Genomic DNA, 23,816 nt, shown 5'->3' on the forward strand with positions numbered 1-23,816 from the left:
GCCGTATATGCAACGAGAAATTTTGAACAAAGCGGCCCAGTGCAAGCCTTGTACTGATATTGGTAAGAATCTTAAACCTGTTATTCCAGCGTCTAAATGGAAACCTTTATTGCCATGTACAGAGCCGAATGAAGAAATACAAATTGACTTTGGAGGTCCAATCACCAATGAAAAAGATCAAGATTTTCATTTTCTTTTATGTATTGATCGTTTTTCTAAATATCCTTCTGTAGAAGTATTTGATAAAGCTAATGGACCCAATGTTCTTAAATTTCTAGACAACTACATTCAAATTCACGGTGTTCCTCGAAACATTAGATTAGATCAAGCACGTTGCCTAATAGGTTATAAAGTTAAAAACTTTCGTAAACAACATAATATTAACATTCTCACTGCCCCAGCAAACGATCATAGAGCTATAGGATTAGTGGAGCGTTTAATACAAACTATTAAAAAACGCTTAGGCTGTATGAAATTAGACAATAGAAATAATACATAAAGAAGCAATAAAGTCAATTGTATATCAATTACGTATATGTAAACAAAAGACAACAAACGTAACACCTTTCCAAGCACATTTTGGAAGAATGTTTTCATATGATAAAAATATGAAATTTTTATCATATGAAAACATTCTTCACCGCTATTTAGACGCTGATACCGTCCCAGTTGAAGACTACTTGGACGAAAATGGATAGGTGACGGGGGATCGCAGTGATATCTTGATTGACAAGGCCATGCAGAGAGCTCAGGTAGACGCAGGTCGCCGCTACAAAGGTGATCACAACAAGTCTGTCTCCCGTTTCATTCTGCACCCAAAATTGAATAATCCGATCCCACGGACAGAGCAGTCACTGGACCTTAAGTTGGCTCGGAAAGTAACAAAGCGTTCGAAACGAGACCTTCGCGGACTCTGGGAAACCCTGGCCCCCGGCAGTACAGTTGTCCGTACATCTAATACTACTACAGTCATTAGGGAGCCAGGAGAAACGGAGGTCAGTGTCCGAAATAGCGATATTGCTAAGTTCGGCACCCGTGCCGAACGCAATACCGATCTATGGGAATACGCTAAACGTCGACCTTTCCCGTATGAACAAACGACTGAGGAAAAGATTGCGCAACATACCAAAGACTTGAAGAAAAAATTCCGCGGAGAAATTAAAATCCGTCATCGCCCCAATCAGTCTGATGCAGCATCGGGAGTTTCATCTGCGAACAACAACATTTCTAAAACCATGGTGTCTAGAAAACCCCGAAAACCCCAAGCAGGAGGTAAACGTTCTCGTACTACATCTGCCACGCTGAACACCTCCAATGCTTCATCTGTTGCTGCCTCCTCTGCAACATCATCGGTTGCCTCTCCATCGACTTCCCACACTAAACGTAATCGCCGCGCGCCTGACTACTACGGATTTGAAAGTTCGGTGTGTTCTTTGAGTGACGATTCAGCTGCTCCTGTCTCTAAAAAACAAAGACCCGGAAATCCTGTGATAGAAACTATCTTTCAGGAAGAAGCAGCACAGCCTCCCGTTCCTGATACGATTTACGAACAGCGAGTGGTGAGCCCTCCTGCGCCCCCTCCAGTGGGAACATGGTCACCTGTGGATTATGACTATGACGATTATGCACGGGAAATAAGTATGAGCTTCTTTGACGCCGAAAACCAAATTTGAATCAAAACTGCTTAAACTATCATCATTAATTGTTCAATTGTTAAAAATTTAAATTCTGTAATTGTTCAGTTAAATATGGAATTGTATAACTTTTCCATTCATTTCATGTTTAGTGTGTACCTTAAATTTGTGTTCGTGTTGGGTATTCTTCAGTTAAATTTGATGTTGCTCATGTAACCATATCTCCTGTGTTATACTTTTGCAGGATTTTCATCGCGATTGTGCCTTAATTTATATTGCGTGCATACATTTTACTGTAAATGTTGACAGTTTACATTGATTTAATTTATTTCCACATTCGAGCAACCTTTCCACTACTCCTCAGCTTCTTGTCTGTTGTTGCTCACAATCTTTATTATTTATAATAACCAGTACATATGTTAATAGTATCATAAATTTTCCACTGTTGCAGTTTAAAATTTTGCTCAGCCCAGGATATGTGGTACGGTTGTACCTTATTTTAGTTCATGTTCATTAAGTTGTACTAAATCATTTTATTCTTGTCCTTGTCAGACTAAAGTCATCGTTCACATACAAGTAATTTACCGCCGACTAAAAAATCAATATTTCAGATTGTTCACATCCCCCACTTTTGATTATTTATTCATTCTCTTGAATCTTGTTTCTGAATTCAGTTGCATTCAATCTAGTCTGTTTTGCACTAGTCGAGATCCTCTTGGATTTGAGGAGGAATTCCACTCTCAATAATTTTGTCTGCAATCGCAACTCGATTGTTGCTAAGTCTAAAAGTGGTAATCCAATAATTCAGTAAAAGTTGGATTCGCACCTCGAATCCATTCACCTAACTCTAAGTGGATTTGTGACACGAATTGTATCTCTACAGTCAGGGATATCGCAACCCTGTTAGAGCTAGTTCCTCAGCCGGTGCCATTCATGGCCCTTCAGAACATGCGTGGTAATTGTTGGTATAAGATACTAATGAACTCTATAGATGTTGCAACTCCTCATGTAAAGAAAATTGGAACAAAAAAACTAATTTGGTAAAAACTATTTAATGCATAATTTTTATATGAAAAGAAGTGAGATTCAAAATTTATAAAATTATCTATTTGGAATAGCTCTGAAACGGTGCCTAAACTAGCATTATGCCTCCTAGCATCCTGCGAGGCGCTAACTTTTATCGCATACTCTTGAACATTTCAATTCTTTTCGTACTGAAAACTATTTCATTATAATTTTATTATGTTACAACTCGTACAATTTATTATGATGCTGTTGAAGAATGACTACCCTGTTCAGCTGTCATCATTATTCCTCTGTTTTTTATGTCTGAGGAAGAGTCAGAGAGCAGACGTGATTTCACACACTGCGTAAAATCCGTGGCTGCTTTTACTGCAGTAATCAGCATAGACACCCTCTTTAGGGTAGTAGTGAGCAGAACAGAACTCATCCTTGCCAGTGTTAGGGTGTCCAGAATGCCACCAAAAGTTCTTCTTCAGGAGAGGCGACCTATAAGCAAAATAGGTTAGCAAAATATTCTGCCCCCCCCCCCCCCCAGTGTTTTTTATGACCCCCAGTTACAAATTATATGTTGTTATATAGCACGTTACTACGTAAGAAAATAGCACGTGCGCCGCATGGGGGTCATTAAAAAATTATGCTCACTAAGCTGCAGGGGGGGGGGGGGGGCGAAACAGAATAGATCCGCAAAATAATATATAATTTTATTATTGTAGAGAGCACGAAATGAACAGTTAAACGCTTTTGACTGTTTTTAAAAGTTGCCTAATGACGCGAAGATTGAAACTATTGCTCTTAAAAATCTCGATATATAGTATTCTAAACTTATTAAGTTTTCATTACAATTTTTAGTTTTCGTGTTTAGAAACAACTAAAGTTCCTTATGGCTTCTGGTACACTTATGGCTTATGGCTTTGTACACTTATGGCTTCTGGAAATATTGGAGGTGTCGCTTTAAGTCAAAAAGTTTGTAAGTTTCAACTGCAATCTAATAATGTTTCTGCTTCAAAGTAATTTTTTATACTTAGTTCTAAAGTTTCTGTACAAAGTTTTTTTCTCCATCTGTTCTAGTGCTTGTTAGCTTAGTCAATGATTTTTAAATTCATTTTATGTGCTTTTCAACGTATCTTTGCTCAAGCACCACACAACACACACGCAACCTCTCCCTTTGTGCTATGATACTACAAAGGGAGGGTTGAGTGGATCAGTCGCAGTGTTCAGCCTTGAAACCCGTTCTAATAATATAGATTGGGGTCCGAGGACATCTTTTAACCCAAAAAGGGGCCCGAGGACATCTCCTAATTTTGAGAAAAAGTCCAAATGTTCTTTGCTTCGGCTTCCTATCAGTTGACACAGATACATTACTGTGCAATTTAAAAAATTATCCTTGAGAATCCCCACCCTTGCACTAAGGATGGACAAGGACTAAGGATAGGGTAAGGACTCTTAATGTCGTTTCAATTCCAACCCACTTATGCTTTTTCTTTGAAGTTTCAACAAAACATCCCAATCACTGGTATCTTTTAGGCTGAAAACACTAATGCATTTTAAAGTGATATAGATTCTCCAAAAACAAAGGGAGTTGCAAAAAATAATTAGGGCTTTTTAGCTTCAAGAACAAATTTGCTTCTAATTTTCAGCTTAGAACAAATGAACAAATTAAGGCAATCTTTGACCGCAACGTCTTGTATTGGACAAAATTCATTGAAGCGACAGCAAGTTTGAGTGTTAGATGCTTTCTGTCAAAAAATAATGACGAATAAAATCATGCTTCTTTAAATTAAACGGTATATTTATCTAAATACTTCTATACAATTGCTCTTTTTCCAATTGTTCTTACTCAAACTTTATATAATTTCCAACATAAACCTCAGCTCTGGAACTGAAAAACAATTGAATGATATTTGTACCCTGTTGTTGTTGACTCCCAATTGTTTGCATCACTCCGTTTGCCTTTCTCAGTCATTGCTCTTACGTATCCAATCCAGTGACCGTTCTTGTTTTCCTTAACAGCGCTTTTCATATACTTCGTCATGCTGTCATCCTGTGCTTTGCTCTCTGGCACGAAAATTCTCGCACCCCTAAATAGTTTTTGTTTCTGACTGTCAACAACTCTAGATAAAAGTTATTCACAAAAAGAAAATATTGATCATTTTTGATCGACTATTTTGAAAATGACAATTCTCGGCCTGTTTTTAAAACCCAGAAACTACCTCGCTAGACTCAGACAAGAAGAATGAAAAATTATGTGTTCGGATAGTTTCAACCCCATTTTTTTTGCTTGGCAACAAGAACGTTTGCTTTCTTTATATATATCCATTAAACTGAAAACCATTAAGTGTACTTAGTGTGCGCAGAGTAATAACAAGGCTAGTTTTGATCGTGGAATTCTGAGATCCAAAAAAGATCGGGACTGTAATCAGCGTCTTTTTGCCAAAAAAATTATCGTTTTTTTCTTGTTCCCTACAGAAGAGATCAATTCAAATCAAGGCTCACTATTGTCAGGCCCAATTGGCTTCATGAACAATTGCCAGTTAATGTTTTTAAACTATTTAGTCGAAAACTTTTTGACTTTATTGGTTTTCAAACAATAGGCACAACTGAACTTATAATTTTTGAAGGAGTAGATTAAAGTTTTAAAGGCTTCGATGCCGTTTTGTAGAAGAATTTAATGTAAATTATTTCACCTTTTCGTTAATGCTATTCTTCTTTTGGTCTCAAGGGAATGGAATCTTGTTATGGAGGAACACTAGAGCCTATTCACTGATTTCAGTTGTTAGCTGCTGGTTTTCATGATTTTAAAGATAACTTTTTCAAAAAGTGAAAAAGATTTCTTTTTTAATTTTTCGTCTTCTGTACTTTTGTCTCTTTGTTACTTAGTATCAACAAACACAGGTCACATATCACATTTTGACGTCAAAAAGAGATGCAATTGGAGACATTTATTTATTAGTGAAATATTTAAGGTGTTATTAGCTTCGACAAGGGTTTTTTTGCGAAAAAAAATAGATTGTTTTTTATTTTTTTCTCTATTTCAAGTGCTTTATTCTTGCAATGTATAACAAACTCTGCTTTATGGCAGTTCTCAGTGACATCCATGGGGGAACAAACAAACATGTTTAGTTATTTATATTTATAGCTCATAGATTTTCTTCACTTTGAAAAGAATTGATAACAAGAAAACACATTTTTTAGATTTGAATCTGTTGTTTTTTGTCATCGAAGGAAGGCGCATTTGAATAAAGATAGTTTATACTGAATATATAGTTTAAACAGCTACGACGCCTATTTTTCCCAAAAAACTATTTTTTTGTCAAAATTATTTTCTGTGTTTGAGTTTCGTTTCGTAAACGTATAAAATTTTTTGATCAATCACAGGTCTCAATGGCTTCCATTGCAGGAATGAAGGAACTCGGTGTTACAACTTGAATTGATAGCTGATGTTTTTATGACTTGGAAAAATATTGTTTTCAAAACTTTAAATATTTCTTATCTCTGCGTCTTCTGTTCTTTTTTGGCTATTTTCGTTGATTATTCAACTAACACCATAACAAATAGTAAATTTTGCTAGACAATATATTTAAAAAAATAATCAACAAACAACAAACGCTCCAGCACCGTATTATTTACAAGCAGCGTCAACACAAACACCTATTATTAGAAGAAACACATAACTGATCTATCCCTATTTAGCAGGTTCAGTAACAATGCAACAGTCATTACGACCGCGACCGATTGATGGTACCAAGCCTAAATGTACTAAAATTTCCTTAACGCAATCAAAGAAAATATGGTCATGACAGAGGGACCGGAACAGACTGATTCACCGTATCATGAAGCATGGATTCTAAAACGAATTAATATGATACAAACATCTTTAATAGGCCCTGCACAACAATGGTACTCTGATTTACTAGTCAAAACTAGAAAGAACTGGCAAGGGTTCTGTCGAGAATTTCCAAAGAGATCTGATAACCAACAGTCGCAGCCACGAGCGAAATTACTTTTAGACAGCATAGCACGTGCTTCGGGAGAACACTAGCCCTTCGAATAAAAAATGGCTGGAAAAGCATATGTTAACAACGCTCCGGAAATGCAGAACGCCCAAATGAATGACGCATTAGTTAAGGCCTCTATTTAGTGAAGGCGTTTACATCCACAACTAGCATGAATTGCGTTAAAAAAATAGATAATTACAAATCAACGGCATTTGAAGCGCAGCTTCCATTTGCACATTTAGTAGAAAAGATACACCAAGAAAATATCACGAAAACACTTATTGACAGACATAAAATTAACACAAATTCCACTCTTTCATCACCCATAAAAAACTTTTCTATGGACATAGATAATCTCACAGTAGATGATGTTCGAACTATGGAACAAGAAATAGCTTATGGGATCAACGTAGTACAACACAAGTACTCAAATGATCCATAATTTAAAGAAAAACCATTGTTCCTCAAAATATTTCGTATAAAATGTTCACGATCAGGATACAGTATCTCTACTTGCACTGAAAAGAGGTACACAAGGCGGTCAGAAGCTTCTAATTTTCAAAAAAAAAATTAATCAAGCTATGAAAGGAAATCAAAGTCTCCCTAAAAAGAAATTACATCAAATAATATGACTGGTAAACCATTATTTTTTCCATATCGCTCTCGAAGCAACAGTAGGTATAATCGAGACACTTCTCGACATAGAAATCTCAAGAGAACCTCATTACAAGACTAATTCTAAACCATAATACGGCAATACCAACTTTAAACCTCCAAGTAGGTCGGGTTCACCGTTTCCACGACCAAAAAATTTTCATAATAGTAAACCAAACTGTAATGATAGCTACCTCCCACAACCACCCAATTACAACAGAGATGGAAATCGCTCGCGACCGTTCTCGCAAAATTGACTAGAAAAGCACAAAATTATATTAATTCACTTCTAGATCAAGAAAAAACAGAAAACACATCGTCTAATACTGGACACAAGAAGAAAATTTGAACTGCCAAGAAAAATGTAACACTCTCACTGAAGATTACATTCTTTCTTACTTGGGTATTGCCCTTTAAACTATAAACACAACAATCAAGCAATAATACAAAAACAACATCACCACCACATATTGAAATTGATTTTTCTGATTGATTCAGGAGCCACACTTAATATAATCAACAATGACACTTGGACTGATATTAGAAAGTATCACAAATTCCTATTAAAGACCTCAACATTTGTTCTCTCAGCAACCAGATCCACTTCTTCAACAGATACTTGTTTGGAAAAAAACAAAAACTGCACAATCACTCCTACATTAACAGTAAGAAACAACAAATTTCTTATACAATATTACCGCCATTATCGGGACCTAAGCATAAATGAATCAAACAAATTGCTTAATTATATCCAAGAAACACAACCTCTAAAATCTCCACATCTTTATTTCTACCAGTATTTCATAAAGCACATACACATGATCTCTCGGACCATCCAGGCCGTGAGAAAACTCATGCATCAACAACAGAAAACTACTATTTCACCAACATTAGAACATGCATAGCCATTCTCACACAAAATTGCCTGGATTGTCAAACTAGCAAATCCATGCCAAACGTCCTTATGGCCCAACAACAGCAATTTTTAGAATTTTCACAATACTTCAATCACCATGGATACAAAATCACCATGGATACTCAATTCATACAAACGGACCAATCACTCCATCCTCAGATGGAAACTCATACTTTTACGCTATAGTAGAAAAGAGTAACAGACACCTAAATATATTCCTTCGCACAGTTCTAGATACAACATATTTTAAAGGAAAACCATTGTTCCTCAAAAAATTTCGTATAAAATGTTCACGATCAGGACACAGTATCTCTACTTGCGCCGAAAAGCGATACACAAAGCGGTTAGAAGCATCTAATTTTCAAAAAACCATTTAATCAAGCTATGAAAGGAAATCAAAATCTCCCTAAAAACAAATTACATCAAATAATATGACTGGTAAACCATTATTATTTCCATATCGCTCTCGAAGTAACAGTAGGGATAATCGAGACACATCTCGACATGGAAATCCCAAGAGAACCTCATTACAATACTAATTCTAAACCATATTACGGCAATACCTACTTTAAACCACCAAGTAGGTCGGGTTCACCATATCCACGACCACAAAATTTTCAAAATAATAAACCAAACTGTAATGATAGCTACAAAAGTAATTCTATCACCCACAACCAACCAATTACAACAGAGATGGAAATCGCTCGCGACCGTTCTCACAAAATTGCCTTAGAAAAGTACAAAATACATTAATTCACTTCTAGATCAAGAACAAACAGGAAACACATCGTCTAATACTGGACACAAGACGAATATTTTAACTGCCGAGAAAAATGTAACACTCTCACTGAAAAATACATTCTTTCTTACTTGGGTATTGCCCTTTAAATTATAAACACAACAATCAAGCAATAACACAAGAACAACGTCTCCACCACATATTGAAATTGATTTTCTGATTGATTCAGGAGCTACACTTAATATACTCAACAATGACACTTGGAATGATATTAGGAAGTATCAAAAATTCCAATTAAAGACCTCAACATTTGTTCTCTCAGCAACCAAATCCACTTCTTCGACAGATACTTCTTTGGAAAAAATAAGAACTGCTCAATCACTCCTACAATAACAGTAAGAGCCAACAAATTTCTTTTACATTATTACCGCCATTTTCGGGACCTAGCATAAATGAATCAAACAAATTGCTTAATTATATCCAAGAAACACAATCTCCAAAATCTCTAAATCTTTATTTCTACCAGTATTTCATAAAGCACATACACATGATCTCACGGACCATGCCGGCCGTGATAAAACTCATGCATCAACCACAGAAAAATACTATTTCACCAACGTTAGAACAACCATAGCCATTCTCACACAAAATTGCCTGGATTGCCAAAATAGCAAATCCATGCCAAACTTCCTTTTGACCCAACAACAGCAATTTTTAGAATTTTCACAATACTTCAATCACCATGGATACAAAATCACCATGGATACTCAAAGCATACAAACGGACCAATCATTCTATCCTCAGATGGAAACTCATACCTTTACGCTATAGTAGAAAAGAGTAACAGACACCTAAATACCTTCCTTCGCACAGTTCTAGATACACAATATCACACATGGTCACAAAAAGTAAAAACTTTCACATATGCTTTTAACTCACAAGTTAGAACAAATATGGTCTCTTCCCATATGAAATTGTCTGTGGCATTAAACCAAAGAAACCGATAATGTTTAACTTGTCTTCTACAACAGATAGTTTTGGAAATTGTAACCCTACACAACGCTCTCTTTCTAACTCTTTCCCAAAACTATGCTCAGACTGATCATCTTGGTCATCATCCACAAATTAAAATGTTACAAAAATGAACATTTCATATTGGTTCCTAAACCGAGAAAAGACAAACTCAGATGTCTACAATGAAGTACATACTTATTTATATCAGACTAAACATCCACGAACATTTATAAATTGCCGCTTTGTCACGGCTCATCCACTTAATATCCATTCATACGTCTTAATTGTGAATAAGGCGCCACAAGTGGGCGTAACGAAAAAGATACAGCCACAAAAAATTGGCCCTTGCAAAATACTATATAAACCTACTATGGTAGCTTATAAATTAAAAGTAAAATTGTCCCATTTTATCCGGAAGAACTCTTTGTTCAAAAGCAAATGGAGAAGTACTTCTCCGATAGTTCCTTGTTACGACTTCTTCCACAGAAAACGATAATTACCCAGTCAAAATCCGCTTAATTGAATCTAGACAACCCAAGTCTACCATACAATATAGATAAACCTTCCCCCAACTGTTCTCTACACAGTCTAGGCAGCCCGGTACTGATTCGGAAAGTTGTAATAATGGAAACGTTCGTTTACAAAAACAACCAACGGAAGTCGACAGAGTCTTTATACCACATTCAAAAATTTTGGCTTCACGAACAAAAAACTACTGGTATACACAAAAACAATTTTAAGTAAGCATAAAGTTTTATCTCCCGCTTCATTAAGCCGAACACAAATTAGCATAACACACAAAACACCTAGTAAATAGAACCCACATAAAAATATAAAAGGATATTTCTGCAAAACGAAAGGAAAAATTTGGATAGTTAATTCGCCCTTCTCCTCCTAAGTACAATTAACAAACAAAGCTGGGAATACAAACAAAGCCACTTCCCCCAGCTAACTGCCATTAATTATTATCTTTCCATCTGCTACTTTACCATAACCACAAAAAGCCCTCCATCAGAGAATGAAAAAGAGGGAAACATATGCCATTCACCACGGCTACAAAGAGAAAATAAGTTACCCGAAATTTAAGATAGCAACGACCTACGGATTGGTCTGGGAAAAGTCCCCCAATCTAATAAAGTTAACAAAATACGACATGGTAACTATTTTCTTCCCGAAAAAGAAACGTTGTCAGACCATATCACTTCGTCCAAAATCACTTCACAGTCTTTCGCTCTTACAACTCAGTTGTTTTTTCTCTCTCTAAGAACTTTATTCTTAATTCTCTCTCAAGCTCTAAACTTCTCCTTAACTTCTGTTGCAACTTCTCTCTAAATGTTAAAATTTTCCCAAAAATTTTGTCTTCAAATTTTTAACTCTCTCAATAGAGTTTTTCTCTCTCCCTCTCTCCTTTATATCTAAATCATTGTTTCTCACTCACTCTCTCCTTAATCTCCTACAATTAATCTCCTTAATCTCTCTTACAACTACACTCTCTTTCTCTTTCACACTCCCCTTTCAAAATCCACAAGAACTGTCTTACAGTGCAGTTCTTCAAATTTATCAATCGTCAATAACACAACTACAAGATTACTTCTTCTTGGTCCAATTCGCTCACAGGAGCAACAATATGTCCAGATCGTAGCAGCAAAATCATTTCAGCTCACAGCAGCCGTCTCTCAAGTCTTCTAACCTTCTGTTCACTGTACTGAACGTTTTCATTCGTCTTTAGAAAGACAGGTATGCAAATAACCTCTCAAAAAACGCTCGACGTTTTATTTTGTCGAACTCAATTTGTTGACACTTTCAGATAAATACAAAGTTTTAAGACAAAACAAAGACGATTTCACGACCTTTTCTATAACCTTCATTACATTTTATCTTCACACAATTGTTATGAGTGGGTTTTTTTTATAAAAGAGATTTTAATAAAAAATCACATTGCTCTCTTTTACCTCCCAATCTTTCCACCACAAGCAACACCAAAAATATTTGAACTGCTCTTTACTGATATCGTATATGCAATTTAGACGCTACTACAGTCTCCTACGATATAAAAATATATTGAAAATTTCCTTATATTGGATTAACAAAAACAGAAAAAAATTTCACAAATTGTAACTCTTTAACCACTTACATTTCTTTCTTTCGAACAAAAAGATTACACATTCGAAGAATTGTTAACAGTTTTCTCTGCTGATTTTTTAGATCTCATATACCAGCATAATGTCTTCCCACCAGAATCACCCTTCGCAGCATTCCGAGTTAGAATAACTACCTTAAATCTTTCAATAATAGTAATTATTTTGTTCAAGTACCGTAAAAATTTTACTGCGATAATTGTTCCACTTTGGGACAACAAGTGCCTCCCCCAATTCACAATCCAACACAAGTCCTGGTACTCTCCCGGTTACAGTATCACCAATCTGTTCCCATGGCGACACAACTAAGCAATCAACCCCCAAAAAGTCTTCATTTGAACTCTTTAATAAGAAGTCCCCAGCACAAAAAAACCAAGGAACACCTTTACTCGGCCATTACTAGTGCCTAATCTGCAGATCTCCCCCCCCCCCCCCGCCTCACCCCGCAATCACTAATACCATACCCAACTATCAGAGTCAAGCGCAAGTAGACCAAGCGCAAACACAAATACAGCAAATAATCACTCAAACTTTATTGCCTCATTCAGACTTTATTGCAATTACTTTGCAACAAGCACCACTTATACCTAGTCCGACAAGAGCACCACCACCAGAAACCATAAACTATTCTAACACTCCACAATTTTCAACTCAACCAATCAATTTTGCGAACACCAACAAAACTCACAGTTCAGAACTCCCACAACCTATACACTCTGCATCAAACATTAACGAACCACAAGATATTATTGGACAGCTCAACTTCAGAGACACTAAGTTCTCAGTTTTTATCCCCAACATCGTCACAGATAGCTGGTAACCCATCCACCACAAAGAACAGTAACTAATATTGAACGCTTACTTTCACAAGCTCATTGCAATCACTCTTTTACTTCTCAAACTACTCCACAAATAAGAAGCCTAGGTTCTAATTCCCCCAACACCTGATCCAGACCAACATTCCCATCACTGTTTTGATAAACAACCAGATACTACTATAACTTATCCTACGCTACAGCTCAAGCTAGACCCAAAATTTGTAGTACCCCTCCCGCCCTCTTTAGAGAACATCACAATGAGAACAATTACATAATTGGGCTAAACATAGAATAACAAAATCATATAAAATCACGCTACTACAAACACAACGAGCACACGACTTACTTAAACAATCAAAGATCACTTTCTCAGTCGAGATTATAGTCAAACAAGACAAATTATCTTTTCATCCACAAGCCGCAACCGCACCCATTTTTTGAGTGAAAACAAAAAACAAATCCTTCACTGTTCACTTGTCAGGAAATTCCCTACAAATTAGACAGATACAAGAAAAACACAGTTGGTTATTTCGTATCCTATAATACCCACTCAGGATTATCTTACACATGTCAATTACAGATCTAATTATACTACTGATAAATTTATTCAAGTCAGGAGCACAAGATCTCCTTGTTACCCACTATGACTGCTCTCCACGGCATATCATAATGCAGTATTAAAAGCTCAAAATATTGGCGAATGTAGAACCAAAACAGAGGGTTCTCAAAACTTACCCACTGAAGTTGCCATCTTTTCACAAATTAGAACATCTCAAGTACGAGCATATGCCATACATGCAAAACTTAGCGACAGAGAAAGCTTTGCCACAAAATCTCACTTAAAATATTCTTCAGGTTTGATCACGATAATTGATATGTTATTAACATGGAAGGGCCTATCTTTCTGACAGAAGTTAAAGCTCGTAGAGAACTTGCACGCCTTGGTCTCGTAAACAAACTTCCTTATCAAACAGATTTGATACAATTTGATTTACTCAATGACCCGCGCTGCCAACGTAATATAGAAGCCAAGCAAGGCCGTTTCCAATTAGACCGCTACCGCCCTTTCACCTCCCAACAGGGAAATTTGATATATAATCCAAGGGACAATGAATGATTCCCAAATGACACAAATAACCCTTAGGCTATTTGCCAGGACATAAACCTAAACACGAATATTATGTCATCCATGCACTAGGATGGCCACTGCAATTAACTAGCATTACACTCACTTTTGATGTAAAATCAGAAAGTGTCTACTTTGGCAAAACATGCATCAAATGTAACATTGAAACAGTGTGCTGTCCCCAAAACCAAGCAATTAAAGCAACAGTCATATGGGAACCGAATGATCACCGTCAAGTTTTCGACGTTGGTGGATCAAATTCTCTAATGATAAAATTCCCAAAAACGCTACTTTCATGAAACACTCACGAATAACGAAACCAACTCGGGACACAAACATAATGCACATATATACTCAGATAGTTTTCAAGACCATCTTTATGATGAGTCAACACTCTTCCGCTTTGAAGTACCTGCCAGACCTATCTACAATTGTAATGAGGATTGCCCTTATTATGCCATTCAATATCAAGATTCCTTTATTCAATGCAAAGGTTTTAAACTTCGCCACAGGCAAAGCCTCTGAAGAATTTAAGGATGATCACATAATTATCTCAAACAATGCACACTCAGTGACACCTTACACTAAAGCAAAAATTCAAAATGGGTATGTTATACCACAAGAATCAAAGATAAGATTTACAGAAAATTAAAAAAGTATGATACATTAGCAAGCAAAGGTGAGTTGGCGCGGTACATCCTGTTGCACAAACAGATGCCAAATTCGACTACATGATTAGTCGAGTCTTATAAGAAATGGACCACACAAGCCTTTCTATATACAAAGAACTTTGTGATCTTGATCGTGATATAAAACAAACCACCTTCATCTTTTTATATCAAACTTTCTCTTGTCCGATATGTTATCACAGGTCAAAGGAACACATTTGCCACTCTTAAAAGCTCGAAGGTATTTTCTCTTTTCCAATTTAAAACAATTTTTACCCTTTATGTAATCGAAAATCAATTTGAACGTTAAACCTATATATTGAGCGTATACTTATATACCTCGTTTTGAGCGTATACCTATATATTGCCAGAACACACTCCAATTTGTAGACCAATCAACACGTAAAAAATTTCCTTGGTCTGTTAACGCACCATGTAAAGCTGACCATTCCGATCAGCAAATCGCATTAGACGCGGATAGTGATGAGTCATACCGCACAACGCCCTACCCAACTAAAACGCGAAATCACGTAAATGTATTCAAACCCGATGAACTTGAGCGCCGCTTCACCCAGGCCGATTTCACTGCACAACTTGGCATTTAGAACCAAGGACACTGGACTAACTCTATAGATAAGTCAAAATTTAAACAATTAGTAGATGATGCAGCTGAGAAGTTTGAAGTTGCACAAGCAGCTAACTTTGCAAATTTAGCAAAACAAGCAAAATTACAAGCACAATTTTAACAACTACAAAACCAATACACAAATTATTTTATTTATCTATTTATCAACGAAAAAGAATTTACACTGTGCCGTCTCGATTGGCGTGACTTTATCAACGTAAACAACTTAATAAAATCCCTTATGGGAATCTGTGGATACCCATGGTACGTAGTAAAAGAATTAGCCATAATTTGGAGAGTGTTTAACTGTCTACAAGGGACCTCAAGGACATAATATCACATTAAATACGTCAGGTTTTTTTGGGTAACTTTCACAAACCATTTTCCATGTCCTACAAAATGACTCTAATACCCATAAACCACCTTCCATAAAAAAAGGAAACAAAGACAATCAGTGGATAGTAGGAGTTCACACTCTCACAATGAATTGAATTTATTATAAAAAATATTTGAAAACTTCTATAAAAAATTCTCATCTCTGGTACACAAAAAATCTATTAAAAGCAGCGCTTCAACTTTACCAACCTCCATTTATGAATGCTGTGTATTACCCGTAGAGACAAAACCAAAGCCTGACTTTCAATGTTTACACTTACACACCTTTAATCCTAACATACGTAAACATTCACGTGCTATCTGACTTTCTAAAGACTCCTTTGAGGATGATCTGGATAACCAGGAAATCCCGGAAGAACTTTTTCTCAATTTACCAAGTACTCGTATATAACACCTAATTTGATTCAGAGACATCGCAGCTGTCAACCCAACTCCTCAAGATGGAGGCGCACCAATTCCTCCGAATATTGAGCCGGTGGAGTATGATCCTATCATGCTAGACGTCGACAACATCCTACCCTCACCTTTGACGTCATTGGTGCTGCCCCTTCAGTACCAGAGCTTGTTTGCGAGATGCAAACACCGGCCCTCTTTACGATGGCACAGTCTTCGCCGCAGCCACAGCCTGTGGTCACGGCAACCTACTCACGGGTGAACACACTGCCTTCATCCGCTACGTCTTCTTGGTCATCTGGGGAAATACCATTATTCATCGGGAGCGACACATGCTCCCCGACAGCCACAGTTGGAGCGATAGCCTCGTCACAAGAGTTGCTCTTACAATGGCAACAACTTGTGCCAAACAAAACCACCGCCGCAACACTTTCCCCACAGCTCATCTTGGGCAGATGAGGTAGCAGCAGAACAATCTGGTAGGTCGACACAAGAGACGGTTGTTTCAAAGTGGACATATTCTGGGAGGATACATGGTCCCTATCCTCGTTCGAGACCACTTGCTTAGCCTCCCCCAACCTGTGATGTCTACACCAGCACCACAACCACCAAATGTCTACCAATCGAGATATGGTGTACCGCGCCTCCAACTCGCCTCCAACCCTTGCCTTTCGTCAGACCAACTTCAACTGACAACTACCCCGCACCGACCTTTCGCCAACAAGACGTCCGAGACCAACACCGCACGAGATTTACCCTGTGCGGGCTTCACCGGTTGAGGTTCTCACAGTCGCCTGCTCGATTTACAGCACGTCTACCAAAAGGCTACAGCCCTCATCCTGGAAATCTATAGTAAACCGCTTTACCCCTCCTCAAAGCACTATTCATAGAGCACCTGGCCCCAATTTTCAATTCCACCAATTCACGAAACCTCTGGGCATTAACACGGTGCACGGTGTCCATGTTCATAGAAGATAAACTATGTTTCAACCCCCCTCACCATACGTTGAAACCAACGGCCAGCTCCTGCTCACTCGCACAATTGGAAAATGAATATGTTGAGGAGGAGCGTGATGAGGACCTCCCTCTCGAGCGTCTTCATTTCCCAATTAACCCGCGCTTCACGGAAAAATTTTAGCACACGTCCAAATATTTCTTTGCTTTAGCTGATCGGCAGAATGACTATTCGAACACACTGTTCACCAGGGACATTGCTCCCTACCGTATGTACCAGAAATGCCATTCTCTCTATCTCTAGTTCGGTTTTTTAAATCCAAGTCAGATGGATCTAAACAACCAAATGCACAAAGTCAACCGGACAAAGATGCTACAAACAATCCATAACTACCTCTTTTTCCAGCACCATTTTCACAGAACGAACCCCCTCGTACAGTTTACCAACACGAAACTCACCTCACCTTATTACCTCACTACAGTTACATTATTAATCCGAGGTATTGTGAGGGTACCCTACGTAATTTTGACCGCATCAGAAATTACTTTCTATTCACACCAAACTACACCAAGACCCACAGGCCGATCTTTGTTCCCATTCAATATCTCCAGTGCGTAGAGGGAAGAGCAACAAAGTGTATGCATGGACACACTTTTAAACTCCTCTGCCGCGAGTGGATTGCAGATAAATTGGCAAACAGACCGACACCGGAGCAACGCAAATCTTAAATGTTTTATTGGCGACGTAAACACACTGCAACACAGATTTGTACCCTCGGGCTCTCGCTGCTTGTCTTGCACTGGATAAAGAGTTTTTGGAATTCTTCAGAGAGCCTGAAAATCGGGCCCCTGACCTTGAATTCAAATTCCGATAATGCGTACGATCCTCCCACAATGGGCCGATGTCCCTTCAACTAGAAGACGCACTCTTCTTCAAACTCTAAAAGCTCACTGTTGTCTTTACTTTTCTCTCTATTTTCTATTTTTTATGCTTAACTTTATTTATTGTATAATTTCTTTTCTTCTTTTCCACAATTGAAGATTAGGATCAGTTGTTTTCTTCTTTCCTCCGTTCGGAGCTTACCCAGCAGGCATTAAAATTACAAAAGTTTAAGGGATTAAGTAGCTCACACAGTAGCTAAAAGATTGATTTCCACCAGAAGAAAAGCTGGTAAACCCGATCGGAGCAGACCTTGTACCAGATGGATATAAACAGATATCTCCTTGTACAAACCGACAGAGACTAAAGACTACAAGCATTCCTCCAACTGGGAACAAATCCTGACTACAAGACAATGGGAGACAATTGGGTACTCTAACAGGACTGACGTTACTGGCCACCACACCCTGTAACTGGAGCACTCACTGGTTCCACTCATCGAATGAGGTGGAACGTTCACTGACAACTCTCGTCACTAATTCACTAGACAGGGACTCAAGACGACGGCAAAAAACACCAACTCTTAACCTCGGATGGATGTAGCAGTAGAAATACTAGATGTACACCTCCAACCAATCAGAGACTGTAGTCAGTCTATTAGAGTAGTTGCACGATGTGTATACCTCTGACTCCGTTGTTAACTCTTTTAGACATCCCTATAATTGAAGTATACCGTCAGTGTTTTACAGAGTCGGTTAGTCTGAGAGGAATAGGTAAGCATACTTCGCGCGGATAAATAAGTAGCCCTAACTCTTTATACCTTAAGGCTGTAAAAGGAGCCCACTTCGGGTCTGCTTTAGTACAGGCAGTAGAAAAGATTCTCTCCCGAGTATCCAAATCATGCCACCAGGCGAACGAGGTTCCAGACTCTGCTCTGATCAGGAGACCCTGATCAGACTATATCGAGACCAGAGATTAGCATCCAGATCGCGCTTCACCCCCTCCCCCCTGAGCTACACAGATCGGTCGGATCAAAGATAGTTCGAGTCAAGCACTTAAGCTAGAGAATTCTGCCAGAGGAAAAAAACATTAAAAAGCTTTTGATAGCTCTGGTTTTTCAGCTGCTGACTTACAATCGGTGACAATCACTTTCTGCTTCATAGTAGTTATGATACTCGTACTGCAAAATTCGGAAGCACTTGCCGTCGATGGAATCAATTCGGGAAAATTGTTCTGGACAGGTCGGATAGAAGCTCGTTGCCAACAATCCTGTCACATAAGTGAAACAAATAGGCCCAAATATGTTAATAATAAAACTTATGTTAATAAAACTTATATAGATCCACAATACAAAATTTAGAAAACAAATTATTGAGGAACAAACCTAAAACTATTTTGGTCATTTTTGTTTTACAAATTTTATGCCTTTAGATGCGACACAAATAAGGTGTTGTTTTCTCAAAACCATTTTTCTTGCAAGTTTTGGTTCGGTTTTCGAAAGCGCCCCACTTGAAGATTCAAAATTGCGCTGTGAGCATAAAATTCCTAATAAAGTAGCGCACATCCATTATAAAAAACATGGGAGTCCTAGTATAATGTATCTTGAGGCGTCTGAAATTTCTTGATCCCACAGCAAAAATGTTTTTTAATCTAGTAGTAGTAGTAGTAGTAGTAGTAGTAGTAGTAGTAGTAGTAGTAGTAGTAGTAGTAGTAGTAGTAGTAGTAGTAGTAGTAGTAGTAGTAGTAGTAGTAGTAGTAGTAGTAGTAGTAGTAGTAGTAGTAGTAGTAGTAGTAGTAGTAGTAGTAGTAGTAGTAGTAGTAGTAGTAGTAGTAGTAGTAGTAGTAGTAGTAGTAGTAGTAGTAGTAGTAGTAGTAGTAGTAGTAGTAGTAGTAGTAGTAGTAGTAGTAGTAGTAGTAGTAGTAGTAGTAGTAGTAGTAGTAGTAGTAGTAGTAGTAGTAGTAGTAGTAGTAGTAGTAGTAGTAGTAGTAGTAGTAGTAGTAGTAGTAGTAGTAGTAGTAGTAGTAGTAGTAGTAGTAGTAGTAGTAGTAGTAGTAGTAGTAGTAGTAGTAGTAGTAGTAGTAGTAGTAGTAGTAGTAGTAGTAGTAGTAGTAGTAGTAGTAGTAGTAGTAGTAGTAGTAGTAGTAGTAGTAGTAGTAGTAGTAGTAGTAGTAGTAGTAGTAGTAGTAGTAGTAGTAGTAGTAGTAGTAGTAGTAGTAGTAGTAGTAGTAGTAGTAGTAGTAGTAGTAGTAGTAGTAGTAGTAGTAGTAGTAGTAGTAGTAGTAGTAGTAGTAGTAGTAGTAGTAGTAGTAGTAGTAGTAGTAGTAGTAGTAGTAGTAGTAGTAGTAGTAGTAGTAGTAGTAGTAGTAGTAGTAGTAGTAGTAGTAGTAGTAGTAGTAGTAGTAGTAGTAGTAGTAGTAGTAGTAGTAGTAGTAGTAGTAGTAGTAGTAGTAGTAGTAGTAGTAGTAGTAGTAGTAGTAGTAGTAGTAGTAGTAGTAGTAGTAGTAGTAGTAGTAGTAGTAGTAGTAGTAGTAGTAGTAGTAGTAGTAGTAGTAGTAGTAGTAGTAGTAGTAGTAGTAGTAGTAGTAGTAGTAGTAGTAGTAGTAGTAGTAGTAGTAGTAGTAGTAGTAGTAGTAGTAGTAGTAGTAGTAGTAGTAGTAGTAGTAGTAGTAGTAGTAGTAGTAGTAGTAGTAGTAGTAGTAGTAGTAGTAGTAGTAGTAGTAGTAGTAGTAGTAGTAGTAGTAGTAGTAGTAGTAGTAGTAGTAGTAGTAGTAGTAGTAGTAGTAGTAGTAGTAGTAGTAGTAGTAGTAGTAGTAGTAGTAGTAGTAGTAGTAGTAGTAGTAGTAGTAGTAGTAGTAGTAGTAGTAGTAGTAGTAGTAGTAGTAGTAGTAGTAGTAGTAGTAGTAGTAGTAGTAGTAGTAGTAGTAGTAGTAGTAGTAGTAGTAGTAGTAGTAGTAGTAGTAGTAGTAGTAGTAGTAGTAGTAGTAGTAGTAGTAGTAGTAGTAGTAGTAGTAGTAGTAGTAGTAGTAGTAGTAGTAGTAGTAGTAGTAGTAGTAGTAGTAGTAGTAGTAGTAGTAGTAGTAGTAGTAGTAGTAGTAGTAGTAGTAGTAGTAGTAGTAGTAGTAGTAGTAGTAGTAGTAGTAGTAGTAGTAGTAGTAGTAGTAGTAGTAGTAGTAGTAGTAGTAGTAGTAGTAGTAGTAGTAGTAGTAGTAGTAGTAGTAGTAGTAGTAGTAGTAGTAGTAGTAGTAGTAGTAGTAGTAGTAGTAGTAGTAGTAGTAGTAGTAGTAGTAGTAGTAGTAGTAGTAGTAGTAGTAGTAGTAGTAGTAGTAGTAGTAGTAGTAGTAGTAGTAGTAGTAGTAGTAGTAGTAGTAGTAGTAGTAGTAGTAGTAGTAGTAGTAGTAGTAGTAGTAGTAGTAGTAGTAGTAGTAGTAGTAGTAGTAGTAGTAGTAGTAGTAGTAGTAGTAGTAGTAGTAGTAGTAGTAGTAGTAGTAGTAGTAGTAGTAGTAGTAGTAGTAGTAGTAGTAGTAGTAGTAGTAGTAGTAGTAGTAGTAGTAGTAGTAGTAGTAGTAGTAGTAGTAGTAGTAGTAGTAGTAGTAGTAGTAGTAGTAGTAGTAGTAGTAGTAGTAGTAGTAGTAGTAGTAGTAGTAGTAGTAGTAGTAGTAGTAGTAGTAGTAGTAGTAGTAGTAGTAGTAGTAGTAGTAGTAGTAGTAGTAGTAGTAGTAGTAGTAGTAGTAGTAGTAGTAGTAGTAGTAGTAGTAGTAGTAGTAGTAGTAGTAGTAGTAGTAGTAGTAGTAGTAGTAGTAGTAGTAGTAGTAGTAGTAGTAGTAGTAGTAGTAGTAGTAGTAGTAGTAGTAGTAGTAGTAGTAGTAGTAGTAGTAGTAGTAGTAGTAGTAGTAGTAGTAGTAGTAGTAGTAGTAGTAGTAGTAGTAGTAGTAGTAGTAGTAGTAGTAGTAGTAGTAGTAGTAGTAGTAGTAGTAGTAGTAGTAGTAGTAGTAGTAGTAGTAGTAGTAGTAGTAGTAGTAGTAGTAGTAGTAGTAGTAGTAGTAGTAGTAGTAGTAGTAGTAGTAGTAGTAGTAGTAGTAGTAGTAGTAGTAGTAGTAGTAGTAGTAGTAGTAGTAGTAGTAGTAGTAGTAGTAGTAGTAGTAGTAGTAGTAGTAGTAGTAGTAGTAGTAGTAGTAGTAGTAGTAGTAGTAGTAGTAGTAGTAGTAGTAGTAGTAGTAGTAGTAGTAGTACTACACGTGGTGTCCTCACCTCCACGTGGTGTCCCCTGGGGGTAGGTCATGTGCTGCGGCTCTACGCTCACATGGTCGAGCTAACGAGGCACTGGTCTTCTAGTTTGTGGCGCAACTAGTCGTATCTCAGCCTTCAAACACCAAAGCAATGAGTACAATCAACCATGGCCCCGAGTCCCGGGTAAGGGGTGCTAAGAATCTCCCGAGGAACCAACTCAGAATTGCAACTTTAAGACCTAGTTTCCAGTTTCAAACATAGGGAGCGTATTTGTGTCATCGGTGACCTCAATGCAGAGCCTGGACACCAGTTGAATGACACCATGAGCTGCAGAGGCCCGTTTGGAATGGGTGAAGAAAATGAAAACTCTGAAAAGTTGTTATCATTTTGCACTTCACACAAATTGCTCGTAGGTGGTACATGGTTCCAGCATCGACAAGTGCATCGGTACACCTTCAACCCTCCCGATCCGAGTTGTCGAAAAAAGATGCTGGATCACATTCTGTTTGCAGAGAGATACAGAGGATGTCTGACAAATGTGAGGTCCAGAAGAGGGAAAACCACAATTACCGATCACGAACTGGTCATTGCGGAAGTATCTATGAAACTTTTGTCTAAAAAGTCATGCTTCACGCCCAGAATCAGTTCTGCAAAGCTGCAAGATGAAACAACGCGTGACTTATTCACGCAGGAGGTCAAGTTACATCTTGATAAGAGCGGCGATTTCGAGAATACAGAGCAGTCTTGGGACAATTTTCGAAAAGCCCTGAACCAAGCAGCAGTGAAATGCCTCCTTCCGGACAAGCGAGTGAACAAACCTTGGATTTCTCCAGATTCTCTGGAACTTATCCGGAAACGAGCCGATCTACAGTTAAAGAAACACAGCAGCGCGGAGGCGCTGTTAGAGTTCACAAACTGCTGTAAGGAAGTCAGAAAAGCTCTACGTGCAGACAAACGGGCATGGCTTGAACGCAAAGGCCAAGAAGTGCAGAGCTTCGCGGACAGAGGCAACTTAAAGGAAGTTTTTGGGGCATCACAGCAGATTTGCCGAAACTGGAGGCCCCAGTTGACCAAATTAGTTTCAAGCACTGGCGTCAACTTACGGACGAAAGAGGAACGACTTGAACGCTGGACGGAACATTTTAGTCAACTCCTGAATCCCTCAACATTCAGTTGCAGTACGAGATTGGATCCCGAAGAAGCAGCTGAAAGCTTGCCGATTGACCTGAGCCCAATTCGATTTGAAGAAGTGCTTGAAGCTGTCCGCAGGTTGAAGAATGGCAAGGCAAGTGGACCCGATAACATTTCCTGTGAGATGTTGAAAGCACACAAGGGTATTGTCGAGTGGCTCTGGGACATCATAGATAAATGTTGGTCGACGGAAGTTCTGCCCAATGACTGGAAGGTAGCAGAAATTGTCCCATTATACAAGAGTAAAGGAAAGAGGTCAGAGTGTTCGAACCACCGAGGGATCTCTCTATTGTCAGTACCAGGCAAAGTGTTCGCTTCCGTTACTCTCAATCGATGCAAAGATTCAGTGGATCGCGTCTTAAGGGAAGAGCAGTGTGGCCTCAGAAAAAGCAGAGGATGCGCCGATCAACTCTTTGCCCTGCGT

The 23,816-nt window shown here is 37.9% G+C and overlaps 1 protein-coding gene across 1 annotated transcript in view; it reads right to left on the reverse strand.

The window, feature by feature from the left end:
* Window positions 1-2,870: 2,870 nt before the first annotated feature.
* LOC142348468 (uncharacterized) overlaps window positions 2,871-23,816 on the reverse strand; it is a 106,053-nt gene continuing 85,107 nt past the window's right edge. The window contains exons 2-4 of the mRNA XM_075399843.1: window positions 19,107-19,242; window positions 4,565-4,735; window positions 2,871-3,143 (exon numbers count right to left, since the gene is read on the reverse strand). Of these exons, the coding sequence (XP_075255958.1) occupies window positions 2,975-3,143; window positions 4,565-4,735; window positions 19,107-19,242 (476 nt within the window). The 3' untranslated portion in view covers window positions 2,871-2,974. The remainder of the gene's footprint in view (window positions 3,144-4,564; window positions 4,736-19,106; window positions 19,243-23,816) is intronic.

The sequence above is a fragment of the Convolutriloba macropyga genome, chromosome 10 (assembly GCF_964194025.1).
Source record: "Convolutriloba macropyga chromosome 10, txConMacr16.3, whole genome shotgun sequence".
NCBI lineage: Eukaryota > Metazoa > Xenacoelomorpha > Acoela > Convolutidae > Convolutriloba > Convolutriloba macropyga.